This window comes from Aspergillus piperis (assembly GCF_003184755.1).
Source record: "Aspergillus piperis CBS 112811 unplaced genomic scaffold BO85scaffold_13, whole genome shotgun sequence".
Taxonomy (NCBI): Eukaryota; Fungi; Ascomycota; class Eurotiomycetes; order Eurotiales; family Aspergillaceae; genus Aspergillus; species Aspergillus piperis.
The window spans coordinates 803,649-819,270 of record NW_020291603.1 but is presented as its reverse complement, the minus strand read 5'-3'; the positions used below and the strand labels follow the sequence as shown (position 1 = coordinate 819,270).

The following is a 15,622-nucleotide window of genomic DNA, read 5'->3' as shown; positions in this document are numbered from 1 at the left end:
GAATTGCCATTATTAGTATTCCTCCGCCACTCAGTAGCGCCAGTTTTAGAAGAATCAGTCTATTTTGTACACGGTACTTTGTATTTAGTGGGGTTGCTTGTGTAGAATATTGTTGTGTCTCCAGTAAGCTGCAGGTTCTCGAACATCCTTGCGCGTCTCAGCGGCAATCAATGTATCCGGAAAAGGAAGGGTTACGCACCCGTGACATCGCCTTCATTGCGCCCCCCTTCCCCCAATACTACTGCCCTGCGTGCGCACGGAGTCGACTCTATCTGTTGGTATTACTAAAGTAGTAGATTGACGATCTCATTCTCGACTCAATGCATCTAGGACTAGTACCTACTGTTTGTACCTAAGTATGTATGTAGTAACGTATGTATGTATGTCTCTGTTGGCAAATCTTCTGCAAATTGATACAGGACAATTCGATTATCGTGTTCTCATCCGCGAACAGCGCTGTTTCATCCCACGGGCTCAGTCGATCTCAGAACCATTGGAACGAAGAGGCAGCCAACTCAACCCTGGGTCAGGTAGATAGTGGTTTAGCAGGCCGAAGCCGTACCGATAAAGATTCAGGCCGTCAAGGGATAATTATCCACGAGAATTAGGCAGGCGAAGCGGAATTCCCACAGATAGTAAGCCGAAGCATCCGGAAAGTGACACCAGTCACGGCGGGTAATTTTGGCGGGTTCCAGACCCATGGGGTACAGCGCTAGGCCGTAACTGGCTGAGGGCGTGGAGTCGATTACAAGCTCGAGCTTGGAAACTAACGATTCTGGATTTCCTTATCCAGAACCGCATGGTCGATGGGTCGGTCATGCGAAAATCAGAGATTGTTCATGTGAGCAGCAAAAAAAAATTATTATTATTATTATTATTATTATTGGATTTTTTGAATTTTGGAGAATCGGTTGAAAAATGGATCAATCAAGTTGCTCTACTAGTCACCGACTCGACTTACGACATCCTGAAGTACTACTTCCCCCAACACGTCCACGATACTCCGTGTCCGGTCCTTCGTCCTATTTATCTCCAGCTCTCGCACTCGGATTCTGGGCTCTCCTCATCGCTTTCTCTATACTCCTCATAGAACCTTTCTTCCTCTCCTCCCTCAAGCAATTGACCCTTCCCGGCTTGCTCTCCATCCTCCATTCCAATCAGACTTTCCTCTATCCTTCTCAATCCGCTTACCAAATCTTGATCCGAGATCTACAAGGTCATCCCCAAACACTTGAGGATATCCGCCAATCGACCGATCCCCCACCTGACAAGTGAGCGTGAGTGCGACTGGCAAATGATAATCCCTTCTTTCCATGCCATTCTCCAGTTTTCTCGATGCACGAAAATCAGTGGACTGACAGCTGCCGCTCAAACAGGCGAATCCGATTTCTCCACTTTTTCCCCGCCTTATCCGGACTCTATTCCGAGCCAACGCGCCATCCCCAGAAATTGCCATTAACTGCTTGGGTACGCTTGCTGCGAATGTTCCCGAAGCGTGTGAGAAGGGAAACTGACAAGCCAAGGTCATCCAAAAAATTAAACCGAAGCTCCAGCGAGAAAGCGTATATAAAGAGTCGAAGCAGTCGCCTTTCTGGAAAGTCGACTAGCCACGATCTCAAGTGTTGGAATTCATTGCGCTTGTACCCGTACTTCCTTGAACCCCACTTCCGAGCCGGATCGTGTTCCTACGCGCCCGCCAAACGTCATACACCACCAGTTCCCCAGTTTTTTGTTGCGATCAACCCTTTAGATCTCCCTCCATCATGCAGAGTATGTTCCACACACACACCTTTTCTTCCAAAGAGCCTCTCTTTTACCTGTTTTTCCTATTATTCCTTTGCCCCAGAATTTATGCCCCTCTGCGTCAGACCATGCAATCCCAGATCCGGTTTCCACAGCCGGCATGAAGTCAGATCTTCTCCACAAATTTCACTGGATCAGACACTGTCCGATACATACGCTAACGCGGCCATCAGCCAAGCACTTCTTCTCGGACCCTACCCATCTGGTCCAGACCGCCCTGAACTCCTTGACCCTCACAAACCCTTCTCTTGCCTATGACCCTGAAAACAAAATTATTTTCCGTCGTCCGGATACGACGAAGTCCAAGGTCGCGATTGTTTCTGGAGGAGGCTCCGGCCATGAGCCCGCCTTTGCCGGCTATGTTGGCAAGGGCTTCCTAGATGCCTCGGCCGCCGGTACCATTTTCGCTTCTCCCTCCGCAGAGCAAATTCGCAAGGCTGTCATGGACTGCGTCGACAACGAGAAGGGTGTCCTCATCATCCCCATGAACTACACCGGCGATGTCCTCAACTTCGGTATGGCTACGGAGAAGGCCCGCGCCGCGGGGATCAAGACCGAATTCTTCGCCATCAACGACGATGTTGGTGTCGGTAAGAAGAAGGGCGGCAAGGTCGGCCGTCGCGGTATTAGTGGTGGTATCCTCGTCTTGAAGATCGTCAGCGCGCTGGCCGAAGCTGGGTAAGTTGGATCCTTTCGAAGTGTGAGAAACGTAAACTAAGACGACCGACTGCATCAGTGGATCTCTTGAGGATGTCTACCGCACCGCTCAGTTGGCAAACAAGAACCTCGTCTCAGTTGGCTCGTCCCTGGAGCATGTCCACGTCCCTGGCAGAGCCCCACCGACGGAGACCATCCCCGATGGTGAGGTCGAGGTCGGAATGGGCATCCACAATGAGCCAGGATCTCACCGGGAGAAGTTCGAGCTGACCGAACTGGTCGCTACCATGCTCCTTCAGCTCTTGGACCACAACGATCCTGACCGTGCCTGGATCACTCGCAAGCCCGATGATGAGTTTGTGCTGCTGATCAACAACTTGGGCGGTGTGAGCGCTCTCGAACTGTCGGGTATCACCGATGAGGTGTACCGTCAGTTGAACAGAGACTACAACGTTCGGCCCATTCGGGTGATCCAGGGAACCTTCCTCACCAGTCTGAACGGCCTGGGCTTCAGCATCTCCCTGATGAAGCTCGTGGACACTGGACTGGGCGAGGGCAAGTCCTTCCTTGAACTCCTTGATGCCCCCGCTGAGGCGGTTGGCTGGTCTGCTCCCATCCGTCCTGAGACCTGGGAGCACCGCTCTGATGCTCCTGTTGAGCTGAAGAGGACCAAGTTGCCCGAGGATCAGCCCAGCAACGTCAAGCGTCAGTACCCCCTATCCGGTCGATTATTGCGGCCTGTTCTCTCCCAGCTATAGCTAACATAAATCATAGTGGATGTTGATTCCCTCAAGAAGGTTCTGGGCAGTGCACTCAAGCGTGTCATTGCTGCTGAGCCTGAAGTCACCCGCTTCGACACCATCGTCGGAGACGGAGACTGCGGCGTGGGCTTGAAGCGTGGTGCCGAGGCCGTCCTTAAGCTCATCGAAGACCCCTCGTCCCCGCTCACCGACGACGTCGTGAACGCGGTGAACCGCATCGTCAGCATCGTCGAGAACGTCATGGACGGAACCTCCGGAGCCATCTACGCCATCTTCCTGAACGCCCTGGCTCACGGTCTCCGCGAGCAAGACCGAGGCACCACCACCCCCGCCACGGTGGATGTCTGGGCTGCTGCACTTTCCTACTCCCTCACCGCACTCTCCCGGTACACCCCCGCCCAGCCCGGTGACCGTACCCTCTTGGACGCCCTTGTCCCCTTCTGCACGCAGCTCCAAAAGGCCAAGGACGTGCACGTTGCCGCCAAAGCAGCACAGGAAGGCACCGACTCCACCAAGAACATGAAGGCCAGTCTAGGACGATCCGTCTACGTCGGCGGCGAAGAGGAATGGGTGGGCAAGATCCCCGACCCCGGTGCTTACGGACTCAGCGTCTTCCTCAACGGTCTATCCGAGGCGTTGTAAGGGAGAGAGCGCGAAAAAAGTGTCACTTGCATTCTTTTCTTTTCTTCGGGACCAATGGTAAATATATATAATCTGCATCCGTTGATGAGGATATTATGGGATATTTTTTGGACTTTATTAATTTAATTTCATGATGATGAATATGATGATAAATTGGGCGCGATATTTTTGCATGTCTACATCTTTGTATTTACTGTTTAGTCTTCGGTATTGAATGGATAAGATCATGGTTGGATTCATTTATCTCGTACTTTCATATGAATATGGCAATATCGGATCAAGTAGGGAGGTAGCAACTTCATGCAATGGTCTGCCTTATCTTGAAATTGATAATCGATTATGTGAATTGCGATAATGGTGTACTCGTACATTGTTTTATCGATTTATCTGAGTATTAACAGTCAGACTATACCCAACCAAGTCAGATACACTTCATAACCCTGGCTAGGACTATCTAGCTCTCTCTCTCGAGTAAGATCCGATTCATCAATGCTCCTCCTACTTTTATCAAGCCGAGATACTCCACTTCAGATTCCTTTTTCTAGCTTTAAAAAACAAAAGAGTCCGGAGAACGCCAAGTCTGCCCCCGCCGTAAATCAGAGAGAAGAAACGGTAAAATTTGAGATCGGAAAAATAGCAATATATGAAACGAGAAGGAGAATATGAGAGCCAAGGTCCGGAGAGGGCTGGATTAAATGGGCGGGGAGGCAGATTGTACGTGATGATGTAATCTAACATCCCGTCCAATTCCGTAAGCATCGCACGACTAAAAGGGTATCGTTCATTCGTCTGTGTCAACTAGTATTCGTCTCCGTCGGATTTCAGCTCGATCAGAGAGAGAAGCCAAGCCCGGACCGGCCCAGGACCGTTCGAGAAGGGAATTGAGCGCGTCACGTGAACGGTGTTCAGCTGAGCAGGACGAGGATGACGGAGTCACCACGGAGGAACCTGTGATAAGAGGTTGGGTTAGGATTGTTTCTGGTGGGGAGCAATGGTGATTGCCTTACATCTTGCTGATGAAGCGGTCCTTGTTGACACCCTTGCCGTTACCACCCTTGGGCTTCTCGGTCCACATCTCCTTGACGTTCTCCAGGACCATGTTGCAGTGGCGGTCAAAGGCCTTGACACGGGCGAGGAGCTTGCGGTTGTTCCGGCAGGAGATCAGGACCTGGGTGTGTGTGCGCGTAGCGGTTTGGAGAAGAGACAAAGGACCGGCAGTGAGCTCATGTTCCTCAACGAGGGAAACCTCGTATTCACTGGATGAGGGGATAGGTTAGCGCATGGATGACGATGATGGGTGGGTTGATAGATAGATAGATATGGTGTGGCGCGATGAGAATTAGGCGCGCGGGACACTATCCGGAAATCGTGGGTGTGATGGGCATGGGTAGTTGGAATGATGGGTGTGCAAAGGGATCCGGCATCATGTGATAGGAACACGGGAATAGGAAGCTTTGATAAAAGCCGGAAAGAAGAGGAGGGGTTCGATAACGTACGTGAGCTCGCTCTTAGGCTTGTTGAGCAGGTCCCTATTGAATTGCAAGACAAGGTTAGCAATGAGGTCCGGCAGGTTGAGGAGCGGATTACACCATGACAAGAGCTAATGACTCATCGGGATGTAAAGGAGGGTAGGAAAAGAGGGGTAATTACTGGATCTTAGGATCGGTCGACATGGTGGGCGCGAGTATAAATATGAGGTGGGAGGTGCCGGTGCAGAGGAGGACAGCAAGGACAGGCTTGAACTTGATCGGGGACGACTTGAGAGCATCTCAATCCGCAGCTTCTGTTCTGGAAGCCTGGCTTGGCGCGGGTGCTGTCACGTGTCACGCGTGTTTGCCGTGTTTGAGCGGCGGGAATAGCCGAGCGCGCGATTGGCTGGGCGTCACGTCGCGTCCGACACGCTCGGATGCGCTCTCGTCCAAGCTTCATCACTTCTTCAAATGCAAGGCGTCTGCGCATTTTCTCTCCTTCCACCCTCACCTCTGTCCCTCCTCCTTTTTCCCTTCTCCCCCCCAACTCCTCGGCCTGCGGTTAAAGGGAGCAACCTCCAGTGCCTCACATTGGTTTAATCTCTCTCTCTTCCTTATTCTCTTTTCTGAACCTCCTCCTCTCTCCCATGCCTCAGGTTTCTCACCGCACCCTCTCCTCCTTTCGTTGCTCCGTGTCCCGCGTTGGCATTCCACAGGCTCTTTCCCCGCGACCTCCGTTGCATAGTACATCCACGCCTCGGCATTCCCCTGGCTGACACTCCCGCCAATTGGGCCTTTCTGAGTGGTCGATAACGCTAGACGCATATCCAACGATATTATTACAATCCTACCTTGCTTCGTTTTCAACGGTCGATCTCTTGAACCCTGTTGTTCGGGTTACACCTTCGACACTCCCTTTTCGAAATACCTTCCGAGCAACCCGGGTGCAACCCTTTTCTCTTTCTCCGGAACCTTACAGCCCTCTCACTCTACACTCCGTGATTTTGTGGTCTAGCATATGGTTGATTTCCTTCATCTGGTGGCATGGACTCTCAGGACGGGATTTCCGTCCGGCCTATGAGGCGTGAGTAATTTTTTTTTCTTTCCCTTTCGTGGTGTCAAGTCTGTTCGATACTAATTGTGTGGCTCCGAAACTTGCAGTGAAGGTGCTCTACACATTCGACGATGCCAACAAGACAAATTGTCTGGCCCGATGGCCCCATCTTCTCGACATCCAGACTGCTGCCCTCGATGAGAAGACCCAAATTGGGGTCATCGAATTGAAGACCTGCATTCAAGCCATTGTTTCGGCAAGGTGAGTGCTTTCGCCATAGGGTCAACCGACACTACGTGGATACTTATTGCAATGGTTTCATGTGACAGTCCGGAACTAGTTGCCAAACTTGGACAGGATTACACGGTGTACGCCTACGACTACTCCGAATATGAGACGCCCCTCGTCGGACAAGGGATGCTATCATGGGTGTTGGCTTCGTCTTCCCCGACTCCCGATGCACCAGCACATCAGTCGGAAACTATGGTCACCGGTCGTGTCTGCAAGAATGTTCTAGGGTTATTTTCGAAAGGTGCACAGGAAACATTGGAGGTCAGATTGCGATTAGTTCCTGTTCCCACAGTCATGCAGAGCGAGTACCTGGACAGCATGCAGAGATATCGCGAACTGAGCAATGTCATTCCCCACGACTTTGACGCACAGGCCTGGACGAATTTCCTTCGCCAAAACCCCGGTCTGCTGGCCCATCGTCCTCAACAGCCCGACCGGACGGCATCGCCTGTGGACCATGCCGGAATTGAGCGGTTCCATCGCCTACTGAGTGAAGGCTCCACGCCAAGGGAGCTGCCTTCGATTGCCGCCAATGGGTCTGTTCGCTCGGTGTCGCCCTCACAGTCTGTGCTTGGTCATGGAAGCAGGATGTCCACCCCTGGCTTCCAGCCATCCGCGCAGCAGCAAGACCAAATCCAGGAAAGATCTCACAGCGAACTTATTCGACCAACATCGAGTGCTTCTATGCGCGAGTCTGATCTCCCGATGCATGCGAGATATGCCAGCCGCAGAGGATCCATGCAGTCCGGCTACGGTAGTGGTGATGAATCATCGGAACAGCAACCTCGGAAAAGAGCCAAGTTGTATCGTGCGGATTGGCCCGGCAAGTCAGACTTAAATATTGAAAGGCAACCCAGCTCCCTTCGTGTGGCCGCAAGCACTGCGGCGTCCGTGCGTATCCATCGCCCTACCCCTGTCAATCCTTCAATCGCTGCTGCTCAGAGCTCAAATGAGGAGCCTGTTCGCCCGCCAACCCCGATTTCTCATGCGAATGAACTGCCTCGCCGAGCACGCCCCCGGCCCAGCCTCTTGCGTGAGTCGTCAATGCAGAGCACTCCTCAGTACACGTCACCATACACCGCGGCCGATGATCATCCAGGTGACCACAACACCCAGTCGCCGGAGGAGTCTCGCTACCAAGGCATCTTCGAACCTTCATTCAATATGCCGTCTTCGCCTCCCGTTCTCGACTGCGGCTTTCCGAACCGCTCCAGCCCAGTTCTCCCGCCTATGGCCACTGACCCGGATTCAGGCTTCATGAGCGGGGGCATGGACGATCTCCTGGATGAGGATATTGGTACGCCGCTGGAGGACTGCACAAGATCCAATGATGCAACTCGAGGCAAACGAAGTGTGCGTCCTGCTGTGCCAGCGAGCTCACCTGTTGGGCCCATGAACCATGATACTTATCCCGCCAGCGATGCCCTACCGGATCAAACCGCTAAGGACAAGGTATCTGCGGTTCCTCGTGCCCCAGCTAGTGCTGCGGGGTCACGGCCATCGTCTCGTGCTGGTATCAGACAAACTCCCAAGCCTCTCGCGCCCGCTCCCATGTCGCAAAGCGAATTGGAACAGCTGATGAGTGCTATCCCGGCGAGTGATCCGGTAATGCCTACCCATGTGCATGTGCCCAACACACAATCCTGGAATGGACCGATGAGTGACTTTTCAGTCGCGGAAACACCCGCACCTCCACCCCCTACTGAGGACGGCAAGGTTCGCAGTGGCGCTGGTGCGAGACGAGTGCGGCAGGTTCAAGCACGTCTTGCCCAGTGCATTCGGGACGGACAGGCTCCTCCTTATTGTGAAAACTGCGGCTCGATTGAAACCCCTACCTGGCGTAGGGCATGGTCCAAGGAGATCGATGGTACCGAAGAAGAGGCCATTGATCTCGTCAAAGATTCTGCTATGTTGTTCTGGCAAGCCGTGGATCGCGATGATCAAGAAAAGGTCACCAAATTCAAGATCTACAAGAAGAGCCTAGTGGATACTGATAAGGACTTTGTTCAAGTCCTACTCTGCAATCGTAAGTAACCCTCCAGTCAGTTCATTCTTTCAGTCACTAATTATATTCTAGCCTGTGGTCTTTGGCTTCATAAGTTCAAGTGCATGCGTCCAGAAAACAAGTGGAACAACAAGTCCGGCAACAACAAGAGGAAGCGCCCTCCCAGGAACCGCAAGGGCGGCGGTCCGCTGTCCGGTAACCCTCCATCGGCGAGGAACCGCGTCAGAGCTGAAGCCGGAAAGCCCGATGCCTCTTCGCCCGGCGTATCTGATGCATCCTCACCTCCAGTGGACGATGGCACTACTCCCCGCGGTGATAACGAGAACAATGAAAACAACGAGAACGAGCCGAGCAGTGTGCAGGACAATGATGATGTCCAGGAGCTCCCAGCCAAGCGACGTCGCGCAAACAGCCTGGAACCGCGCAAATCGACCGATACTGCGGGAAGCCGTTGGCACGAGAATGATCCGGTGGAAGCCCTCCGAGCAGCGATCCAGTCCAGTCCAGCTAGAAATCTTGAGCACCGCAATGCTTCTGCTGCGGGTGAGAATGCTCTTACTCCTAAGTCTGTGAGAAGAGTGCTTTTTCCTAATTCGCACAATGAGGGCGGGCCTTTGCGAGCTTTAGGTGACTCCACCTTGAACAGCCCCCGGCGGAGCCCTCGTGTCAATAGCGGATCGGACAAGCGATCTGACGACAAGGAAAATCAGACTTCTGCTGGCCTGGACGATCTCTTCGAGAGTCCCGAGTTTGACTTTGATTTGCCCACCAGCCCCACTCCTCGGCGTCGCAACCCCCGCGCCAGCGTTCTGGGCGAGAAGCGGCACTCCCTTCCCGGCGATTCGCCTTCGCGGACCCGGAAGGGACTCGGCAGCGATGCGACGCCCACCAGGGTCACCGCGCAAAGACTTCAGCGGATCCAGAGCAGCCCGGGGCCGGCATCGCGCCACAGCAAAACGCCCAAGCAATCACGCACGCAGGGCCTTGGGCTTCCCGCTTTGGCAGATGATGCCTTCAGCGCGGACGCGTTTAGCGGGATAGACAACATGATTGTGGATATCTTCTCGGACGCACCTTCCGCCAATGCTGACGCGCTTTTCGCACTCGATGCGAACAAGGGCAATTGGCCTGACTGGATCCCTTCGGACTATGTGTCTCCCACGGGAACTGACGGCGAGCCAGCTGGTGAAGACTCTCAGGATCTCATCAATGCGCTGCTGTCTGATCCGGACCTCCAAAAGAACCCCCAATTCGATATTTTCAACTACGTTGACAACAACGTCCTGGACTCTGGCTTCTTCAGTTCCGACGCACTCAACGCCGACAGCTTGGCCCTGGGCGTGAAAGAGAAGGCGTCTGAAGAAGCAGCCAAGGACAAGGAACCCCAGACTACCAATGATGCTTAATGAGTCTCCTTTTTGTGTTATGACGATGCCGACTTTCACTTGATATTTCTTTACCTGTGTTTTTATTCTAGCGATGGCGTTGGATGGATAGGCAATGGTGATGTGCCATCTGCCGCTACTGTCTTTCTTTGGGGATAACCTAAGGCTATGATATGCTTTTGTTGGAAGTGGTTTGAATGGGATGGATATTACGGATGGAAACTTGGGAGGATTGAAGGATTAGAACAAGATACCAGCACTCGATGCTTAACATACAATAAATGAATAATAATTGTCAAGCTGTGTTTGTTGTAGTAGATTGTAAGTCAACCGTATAACATTTTGATGGAAGATATCGTAATTTAACCCAACGCCAAAGAAGAACCCGAACACGATGCAAATGACACCTCAGCTGCAGGACACATAAAGATACTAGTACCCACCCAGCACCGCAAGATATCTCACGTAGCTCAACATGCCTTTTACCCATCCACTAACCCATTCATCTATACATATCCTCCCTAACAGCCCACCTACTCATCATAGAAGATAGGCTTGAGCTTATGCGTAGCATTGACAACATGCTCATAGATCTTGTAATCTACAATCAATCAATCAATCACAATTAGCACCTATCTTTTCCTCTTTCCCAAAACACTCCCCAACAAAAAAAGAAAAGAAAAGAAAAGAAAAGAAAAGAAAAGAAAAGAAAGGGGGGGGGAAGGAGACCTACCACAATCCGCCGGACTCCCCCAATCCGTACTGCCTAGGACTCTAATACCGACACCCTATACACCACAACATCAGCCATTATCCATTATGCATCCCAAAACCAACCTCATCCCACTTCCAAAGACACCAGAAAAGAAAAGAAAAGGGAAAGGGGTATCAAACATACACTCCCATTATCCAAATCAGCGACCTTGCCAATAATCTCGACCAACTTTCCCATCTGCAAATGCGAATCAGGCTTCAAGATGAGCGTCACATCGCCGTGGTTTCCGCACGTCATGGTCGCCGTGTCGCCGCGCAGAGCAGTCACTGTTCCTAGGATGCGGACGGTATGCGAGGTACGTGGGCCGGTGGAGGAGGGGTGGAAGGCGTGGAGGTGGGAGGGGAGGATGCGGGGGGTTTGGAGGGACATTTTTATTTCTTCCTTCCTTTCTTTCTTTCTTTCTTTCTTTCTTCGATGCCTGTGGTTTGTTGGTTGGTTGGTGGGTAGGTTGGTTGATTTGTTTGTCGGTTTGGTTTATAGTGAGGGGAGAATTGGGGGAAGAGGGGGCAAGTAATGGTGGGATTGGTGTAGATATTGATATGATATTGATCACAGTAGTTTAGTCTAGTAGATGGGATAGGCGGGCGCGGGCGCGCGTGACGCGTGGTCATGTGATTACCTGGAGCTTTTCTGCATGTCTGGATCTCGGCCTAAGGTTTGATTGAAGGCGGAGAGAGAGAGCTAAGTATGGACTCCGACTGCCGGTAATTCTTTTTTTTACAGAGTATAATCCAGAACAACGCCACGCGCTATACTTCTAATTCAATCTCACTACTAATAAAAGAGAGATAAATTCAATCCGGCACATTTCTTATAAATCCTCAATTGGAAAATAATTACTACTATCATCATTCAAGATGCCACCTCCCCTCCCCTCCTCCCATCGCGGCATGACCGCAAACCCCGTCCGACCAAGCAGATACCGACCCGGCAAAGCCATCGCGGAGGAGCCCTCATCATCGGAAGAAGAGGACGAAGAGGAAGCAGAAGCCAAGAAGGAAGCCGAGAGACAGAGACAGCAGGAGCGACGCAGACTCGAACAACAGCGACGACAAGCTCCCAAGGCGAGCTTGTTTCCTGCGGGCGCGGCGAAGATCGCTCGGGGTGTTGAGGATGTGAAGATTGAGGAGGAAGAAGCGGATGAGGATGAAGAGGGGTTTGTAACGGAGGAGGAAGACGAGGCCAAGCCTGCGAAGGCGGCTGCTCCTGTTGCTGGCGACAGAGTGGCCGCCGCTGCTGCTGCGCCGGCGCGGACGGCTACGGTGAAAGAGGAATCGGAAGAAGTAGAGGAGGAGGAAGAGGATGAAGAGGAAGAGAGTTCTGAAGAAGAGAGCAGTTCCGAAGACGAGGCACCGCGCAGAGTGCTGTTACGACCTACGTTCATTAAGAAAGACAAGCGCAACAACGCCCCCGCTCAAACACAGAACGGCCAAGCTGCGACAGGTACAGTGGTGGATAGTTCAGCCGAGACAGAGGAGCGTCGGAAACAGCGACAGGAGAAAGCCGACGCATTGATTCGAGAACAACTAGAGAAGGACGCCATTGCTCGGAGCGAGGCGAATCGGGCGTGGGATGACGACGAGCTCGAAGTGGGCGAAGAAGGCGCGATTGATGATACAGACGGAAAGGATCCCGAGGCGGAGTACGCAGCGTGGAAGCTCCGAGAACTGAAGCGCATCAAGCGCGAGCGTGAAGCGATCGAGGCTGCGGAGAAGGAGCGCGAAGAGGTCGAGCGGCGCAGGAATCTCACTGCTGAGGAGCGCGATCGCGAAGATCGCGAATACCTCGCCAAGCAGGAGGAAGAGAAGGAGGCTACTCGAGGCCAGGCCGGATACATGCAGCGGTACTTCCATAAGGGAGCGTTTTTCAGCGAAGACATGGAGCGCGAGGGACTGGCACAGAGAAATATCATGGGTGCGAAGTTTGCGGACGATGTCTCGCGGGAGACTCTACCTCAGTACATGCAGATCCGTGATATGACGAAGCTTGGAAAGAAGGGACGCACGCGCTATAGGGATTTGAAATCAGAGGACACGGGTCGCTTTGGCGAAGGGTTCCAGAACAGGTCTCGGAATCGCGATGGTGGAGCCCCTATAGGCATTACCGACGAGCGATTCATGCCTGACCGTGACCGTGATGACAGACCTAAGGGACCTACTGGGGCTAATGCCTCTGCTGTGCGCGAGAGACGGAGATCTAGGTCGCGATCACGCTCGCCGCGACGAGAGCGTCGCGATCGTTCAGCAGATCGGTATAGGCCTGATACGAGCAGTCGCAGGAAACGGAGCCCGTCGCCTTATGAAGATCGAGAGAAACGGAGGCGGGTGAGTGTTTCGCCCGAACGGTAAAAGAGAAGCATAAAAATAGGGACATGAAGACATTCTATTTCTAATCGGCGTTTATGTGGGTATCTTGATATGAAGGATGGATTGGGTCATGATTGATGTATTTCCTCCTGCAGTTAATGTGGCCTCCTAGGAGAATAGACTCTACCTGCATGTTCGTTCGGCGGACGAACAGCAACGTAAATATAAACGTCTTGCTGTTGCACATACAAGACACAGATGTTCGAGCGGACTCATCGCGTCGGCATCAACAATGAATGCTGCTGCGACTGTCACATATAAACCGTACCTCTTTCCACACTCAACCGACGTAACCCATAACACCACACAGCACAAGAACCCGTTCGCAATCTATAATACTGAAACAAATCGCTGCATAAACAATGGCCGATAATACACCGTAGGAAATATAATCAACCGCCTATGGATATCAATCACATCCCATTCATTCGTTCATTTATTTATTTGACGCCGGCCCTCTCCAAAACCTTCTCCCGCTCCATAACACTCTCCCCAAAACGCAACAAGAATATCGTCCTGCCGGGCCACATCTCCGTAGGCTGATTATGAGCGGTGACCTTCGCCTCGAATCCACACCCATCGCAAACGCCCTCGATAATCCCCGCCACGAAGGCGGCGCAATTAAGCATGCTCATTTCCTTCGGCACGCTGATATACGTATTAACGAGGGGATCATTATCGGTGATCATATATTCATTAGGCGTCTCGGGAGAGACAGAGTGCTCGAGGGCATCGGCGGGACGATTAAACAGGAGGCGCCAGAGAGGGCCGTGGATGAGATGAAGAAGGGGGAGGATGCGGAGGGGACGATTGGGAGGGGAGGAAGAAGTCGAGGAAGAGCTGGATAGAGCGGAGGATGTGGAACTGGACATGGTGCGGTAGAAGAGGAGGTCGAGGAGTCGGAGACCTAGGGGGTAGCCTTGTTCGTTCAATCTACAATATCAATCGTTAGTATATATGGTTTGGAAGTTGGGGGGGCGGAGGGTGTGCAAGCAAAAGCTTATATACGTACCGGCGTTCTAAATCCTGAATTCCCGTTACTCGTCTCTGAGTATAAGTCACCATCTCGGCGAACAGAAAGGCGAAGCTAGCCCGGCTGAGCTCCGCATTGCGGCTGCGGTTCAGGTGTCTATCGTAGATGGTTTTGCGGTTTGACGGGACGCGCAGACCCTGGCTTGATTGGGATTGCGTGTGGATGTGTTGTGCTGGTTGTTGTCTGTCTGCTGCTGCTGCCACGGGGAGGTTTGGACCGCTGTTGCTAATGGATAGCATTGCGGCGTGGCGGGCGGGTTGCGCCATGTTGACAGTATGTGTAGGTATTCAGAGTTGGTTATGGTGGATGACGACAAAGGAATTTGTTCACGCTGGGCTAGTCGGTCATTCTGGTGTGTTTCAGTAGGAAAGATCAGGCGATATGATCATGCTGGTTCATGAGTGTAGGGTGGAATTGAATGGCCGACGAGAAGCGGGCGAAGCTGTTGATAGATGTCCCTCCGGTAGGCGGCATGGGGGAAGAAGCTACGGGGAGGCAGGGGCGCAGTCATGCAGTTTCGGTGATGGCCTCAGGTGCTTGGAATTAGGCTTAATTGAGCCGCATGCCGCCAGAGAGATCTACTGGGGTGTGCTGCTAACTAGAGATTTAGAGGACTCTACTTCACGATCTGCAGGATATACAGGTGTGCTACGAATCTGCGAGCGAACAATCTTCAATCGAATAAATATCCATTGCGAATAAATCTAACTAATCCTTGAGCCAGCGTCGACGAAGTCTCAACTTGCCCTTCCTCTCTTTCAATCATCAAACCCTGTCAGGATATAAAGCTATCAAAGCCAATGAACCTATTCTAAGCAAGCAATATTAGCATACGCTCGCGGCAAAACCAATGGTGATTCAAAATCATAAAAGATTGACGACCAAGTCAGACATCCAAGGAAGTATTGCGCACAGAGCCGTCTATGATGGGTTCATGGCGACGACTAGCGTGGAAACTGCGAATGTAGGAAAAGTTTTCATCATAAGAAACCTTCGCCTTGACTCAAAGCGAAGGTTCTGGTCGTGTTGGGGCAGGTAGAATGCGTGCGAAGCAGAAAAAAAAAGTTGTAGAACTTACCAAGTTAGTCGCACTACACAATTAATGTGTGTATGAGAGAAAATGTCGCTAGTGAGTGCCATAGCACTCGATGGGAATCATCATGAAATTCCAATCGACCAAATTTTGTCGTCTGAGATTTTCTCAACACATGAGTTGAAGTGCGAGAAAAAGAAAGAAGAAATTTCGGTGCGGGAAGACCCTTTTTATAGTCGGCCTCAGGCTGCCCGGGAAACCCGCCGACCCATACGAAGATTCTAGAGAGGCCGAATTTTCATCACCAGCCTCCGCTACGAAAGAAATCGAACGTTCGATTTCTCGCCA

General features: G+C 52.1%; 7 protein-coding genes across 7 annotated transcripts; 4 read left to right on the top strand and 3 right to left on the bottom strand.

The window, feature by feature from the left end:
* Positions 1–1,903: 1,903 nt before the first annotated feature.
* BO85DRAFT_375604 (putative dihydroxyacetone kinase (DakA)) lies at positions 1,904–3,863 on the top strand (the record flags this gene model as incomplete). The annotated part of the gene is made up of 3 exons (XM_025656180.1): positions 1,904–2,481; positions 2,540–3,165; positions 3,235–3,863. The coding sequence occupies 3 exons, from the start codon at positions 1,904–1,906 to the stop codon at positions 3,861–3,863; spliced, it is 1,833 nt and encodes a 610-aa protein (XP_025514209.1).
* A 905-nt stretch (positions 3,864–4,768) lies between these two features.
* BO85DRAFT_375580 (mRNA splicing protein SMD2) lies at positions 4,769–5,121 on the bottom strand (the record flags this gene model as incomplete). Its single annotated transcript, XM_025656177.1, has 2 exons — positions 4,769–4,811; positions 4,871–5,121. Coding segments are annotated over 2 exons (294 nt in total), but the record flags the coding sequence as incomplete, so codon positions are not given.
* Positions 5,122–5,331: 210 nt separating this feature from the next.
* Positions 5,332–6,349, top strand: BO85DRAFT_63949 (uncharacterized protein). Its single transcript, XM_025665549.1, has one exon. It carries the CDS (start codon positions 5,535–5,537, stop codon positions 6,075–6,077), a length of 543 nt encoding a protein of 180 aa, XP_025514207.1. The 5' UTR covers positions 5,332–5,534; the 3' UTR covers positions 6,078–6,349.
* BO85DRAFT_63867 (putative GATA transcription factor (Ams2)) lies at positions 6,228–10,225 on the top strand. Its single transcript, XM_025665548.1, has 4 exons — positions 6,228–6,416; positions 6,494–6,647; positions 6,716–8,703; positions 8,755–10,225. Exons 1-4 carry the CDS (start codon positions 6,377–6,379, stop codon positions 10,086–10,088), a joined length of 3,516 nt encoding a protein of 1,171 aa, XP_025514206.1. The 5' UTR covers positions 6,228–6,376; the 3' UTR covers positions 10,089–10,225.
* Positions 10,226–10,290: 65 nt separating this feature from the next.
* On the bottom strand, positions 10,291–11,370 carry BO85DRAFT_450937 (putative ssDNA binding protein Ssb3). The gene is made up of 3 exons (XM_025660488.1): positions 10,966–11,370; positions 10,801–10,855; positions 10,291–10,668 (listed from the first exon to the last, which is right to left on the bottom strand). Exons 1-3 carry the CDS (start codon positions 11,209–11,211, stop codon positions 10,601–10,603), a joined length of 369 nt encoding a protein of 122 aa, XP_025514205.1. The 5' UTR covers positions 11,212–11,370; the 3' UTR covers positions 10,291–10,600.
* Positions 11,371–11,533: 163 nt separating this feature from the next.
* On the top strand, positions 11,534–13,419 carry BO85DRAFT_63953 (microfibrillar-associated 1 family protein). Its single transcript, XM_025665550.1, has one exon. The coding sequence runs from the start codon at positions 11,700–11,702 to the stop codon at positions 13,188–13,190; it is 1,491 nt and encodes a 496-aa protein (XP_025514204.1). The 5' UTR covers positions 11,534–11,699; the 3' UTR covers positions 13,191–13,419.
* On the bottom strand, positions 13,217–14,705 carry BO85DRAFT_450935 (trafficking protein particle complex subunit 5). The gene is made up of 2 exons (XM_025660487.1): positions 14,221–14,705; positions 13,217–14,141 (listed from the first exon to the last, which is right to left on the bottom strand). The coding sequence occupies exons 1-2, from the start codon at positions 14,505–14,507 to the stop codon at positions 13,649–13,651; spliced, it is 780 nt and encodes a 259-aa protein (XP_025514203.1). The 5' UTR covers positions 14,508–14,705; the 3' UTR covers positions 13,217–13,648.
* Between the last annotated feature and the right edge of the window lie 917 nt (positions 14,706–15,622).

Excerpts from the sequence above, each read along its gene's own strand:
- BO85DRAFT_450935 (XM_025660487.1), bottom strand. The coding sequence starts at position 14,507 with ATGGCGCAACCCGCCCGCCACGCCGCAATGCTATCCATTAGCAACAGC. Across the intron at positions 14,142-14,220 it reads ATTCAGGATTTAGAACGCCG|ATTGAACGAACAAGGCTACC; the intron begins GTACGTATATAA and ends TTGATATTGTAG.
- BO85DRAFT_63949 (XM_025665549.1), top strand. The coding sequence starts at position 5,535 with ATGGTGGGCGCGAGTATAAATATGAGGTGGGAGGTGCCGGTGCAGAGG.
- BO85DRAFT_450937 (XM_025660488.1), bottom strand. The coding sequence starts at position 11,211 with ATGTCCCTCCAAACCCCCCGCATCCTCCCCTCCCACCTCCACGCCTTC. Across the intron at positions 10,856-10,965 it reads CTGATTTGGATAATGGGAGT|GGTGTCGGTATTAGAGTCCT; the intron begins GTATGTTTGATA and ends TGTGGTGTATAG. Across the intron at positions 10,669-10,800 it reads GGGGAGTCCGGCGGATTGTG|ATTACAAGATCTATGAGCAT; the intron begins GTAGGTCTCCTT and ends GATTGATTGTAG.
- BO85DRAFT_63867 (XM_025665548.1), top strand. The coding sequence starts at position 6,377 with ATGGACTCTCAGGACGGGATTTCCGTCCGGCCTATGAGGC. Across the intron at positions 6,417-6,493 it reads TTCCGTCCGGCCTATGAGGC|TGAAGGTGCTCTACACATTC; the intron begins GTGAGTAATTTT and ends CGAAACTTGCAG. Across the intron at positions 6,648-6,715 it reads CAAGCCATTGTTTCGGCAAG|TCCGGAACTAGTTGCCAAAC; the intron begins GTGAGTGCTTTC and ends TTCATGTGACAG.
- BO85DRAFT_63953 (XM_025665550.1), top strand. The coding sequence starts at position 11,700 with ATGCCACCTCCCCTCCCCTCCTCCCATCGCGGCATGACCGCAAACCCC.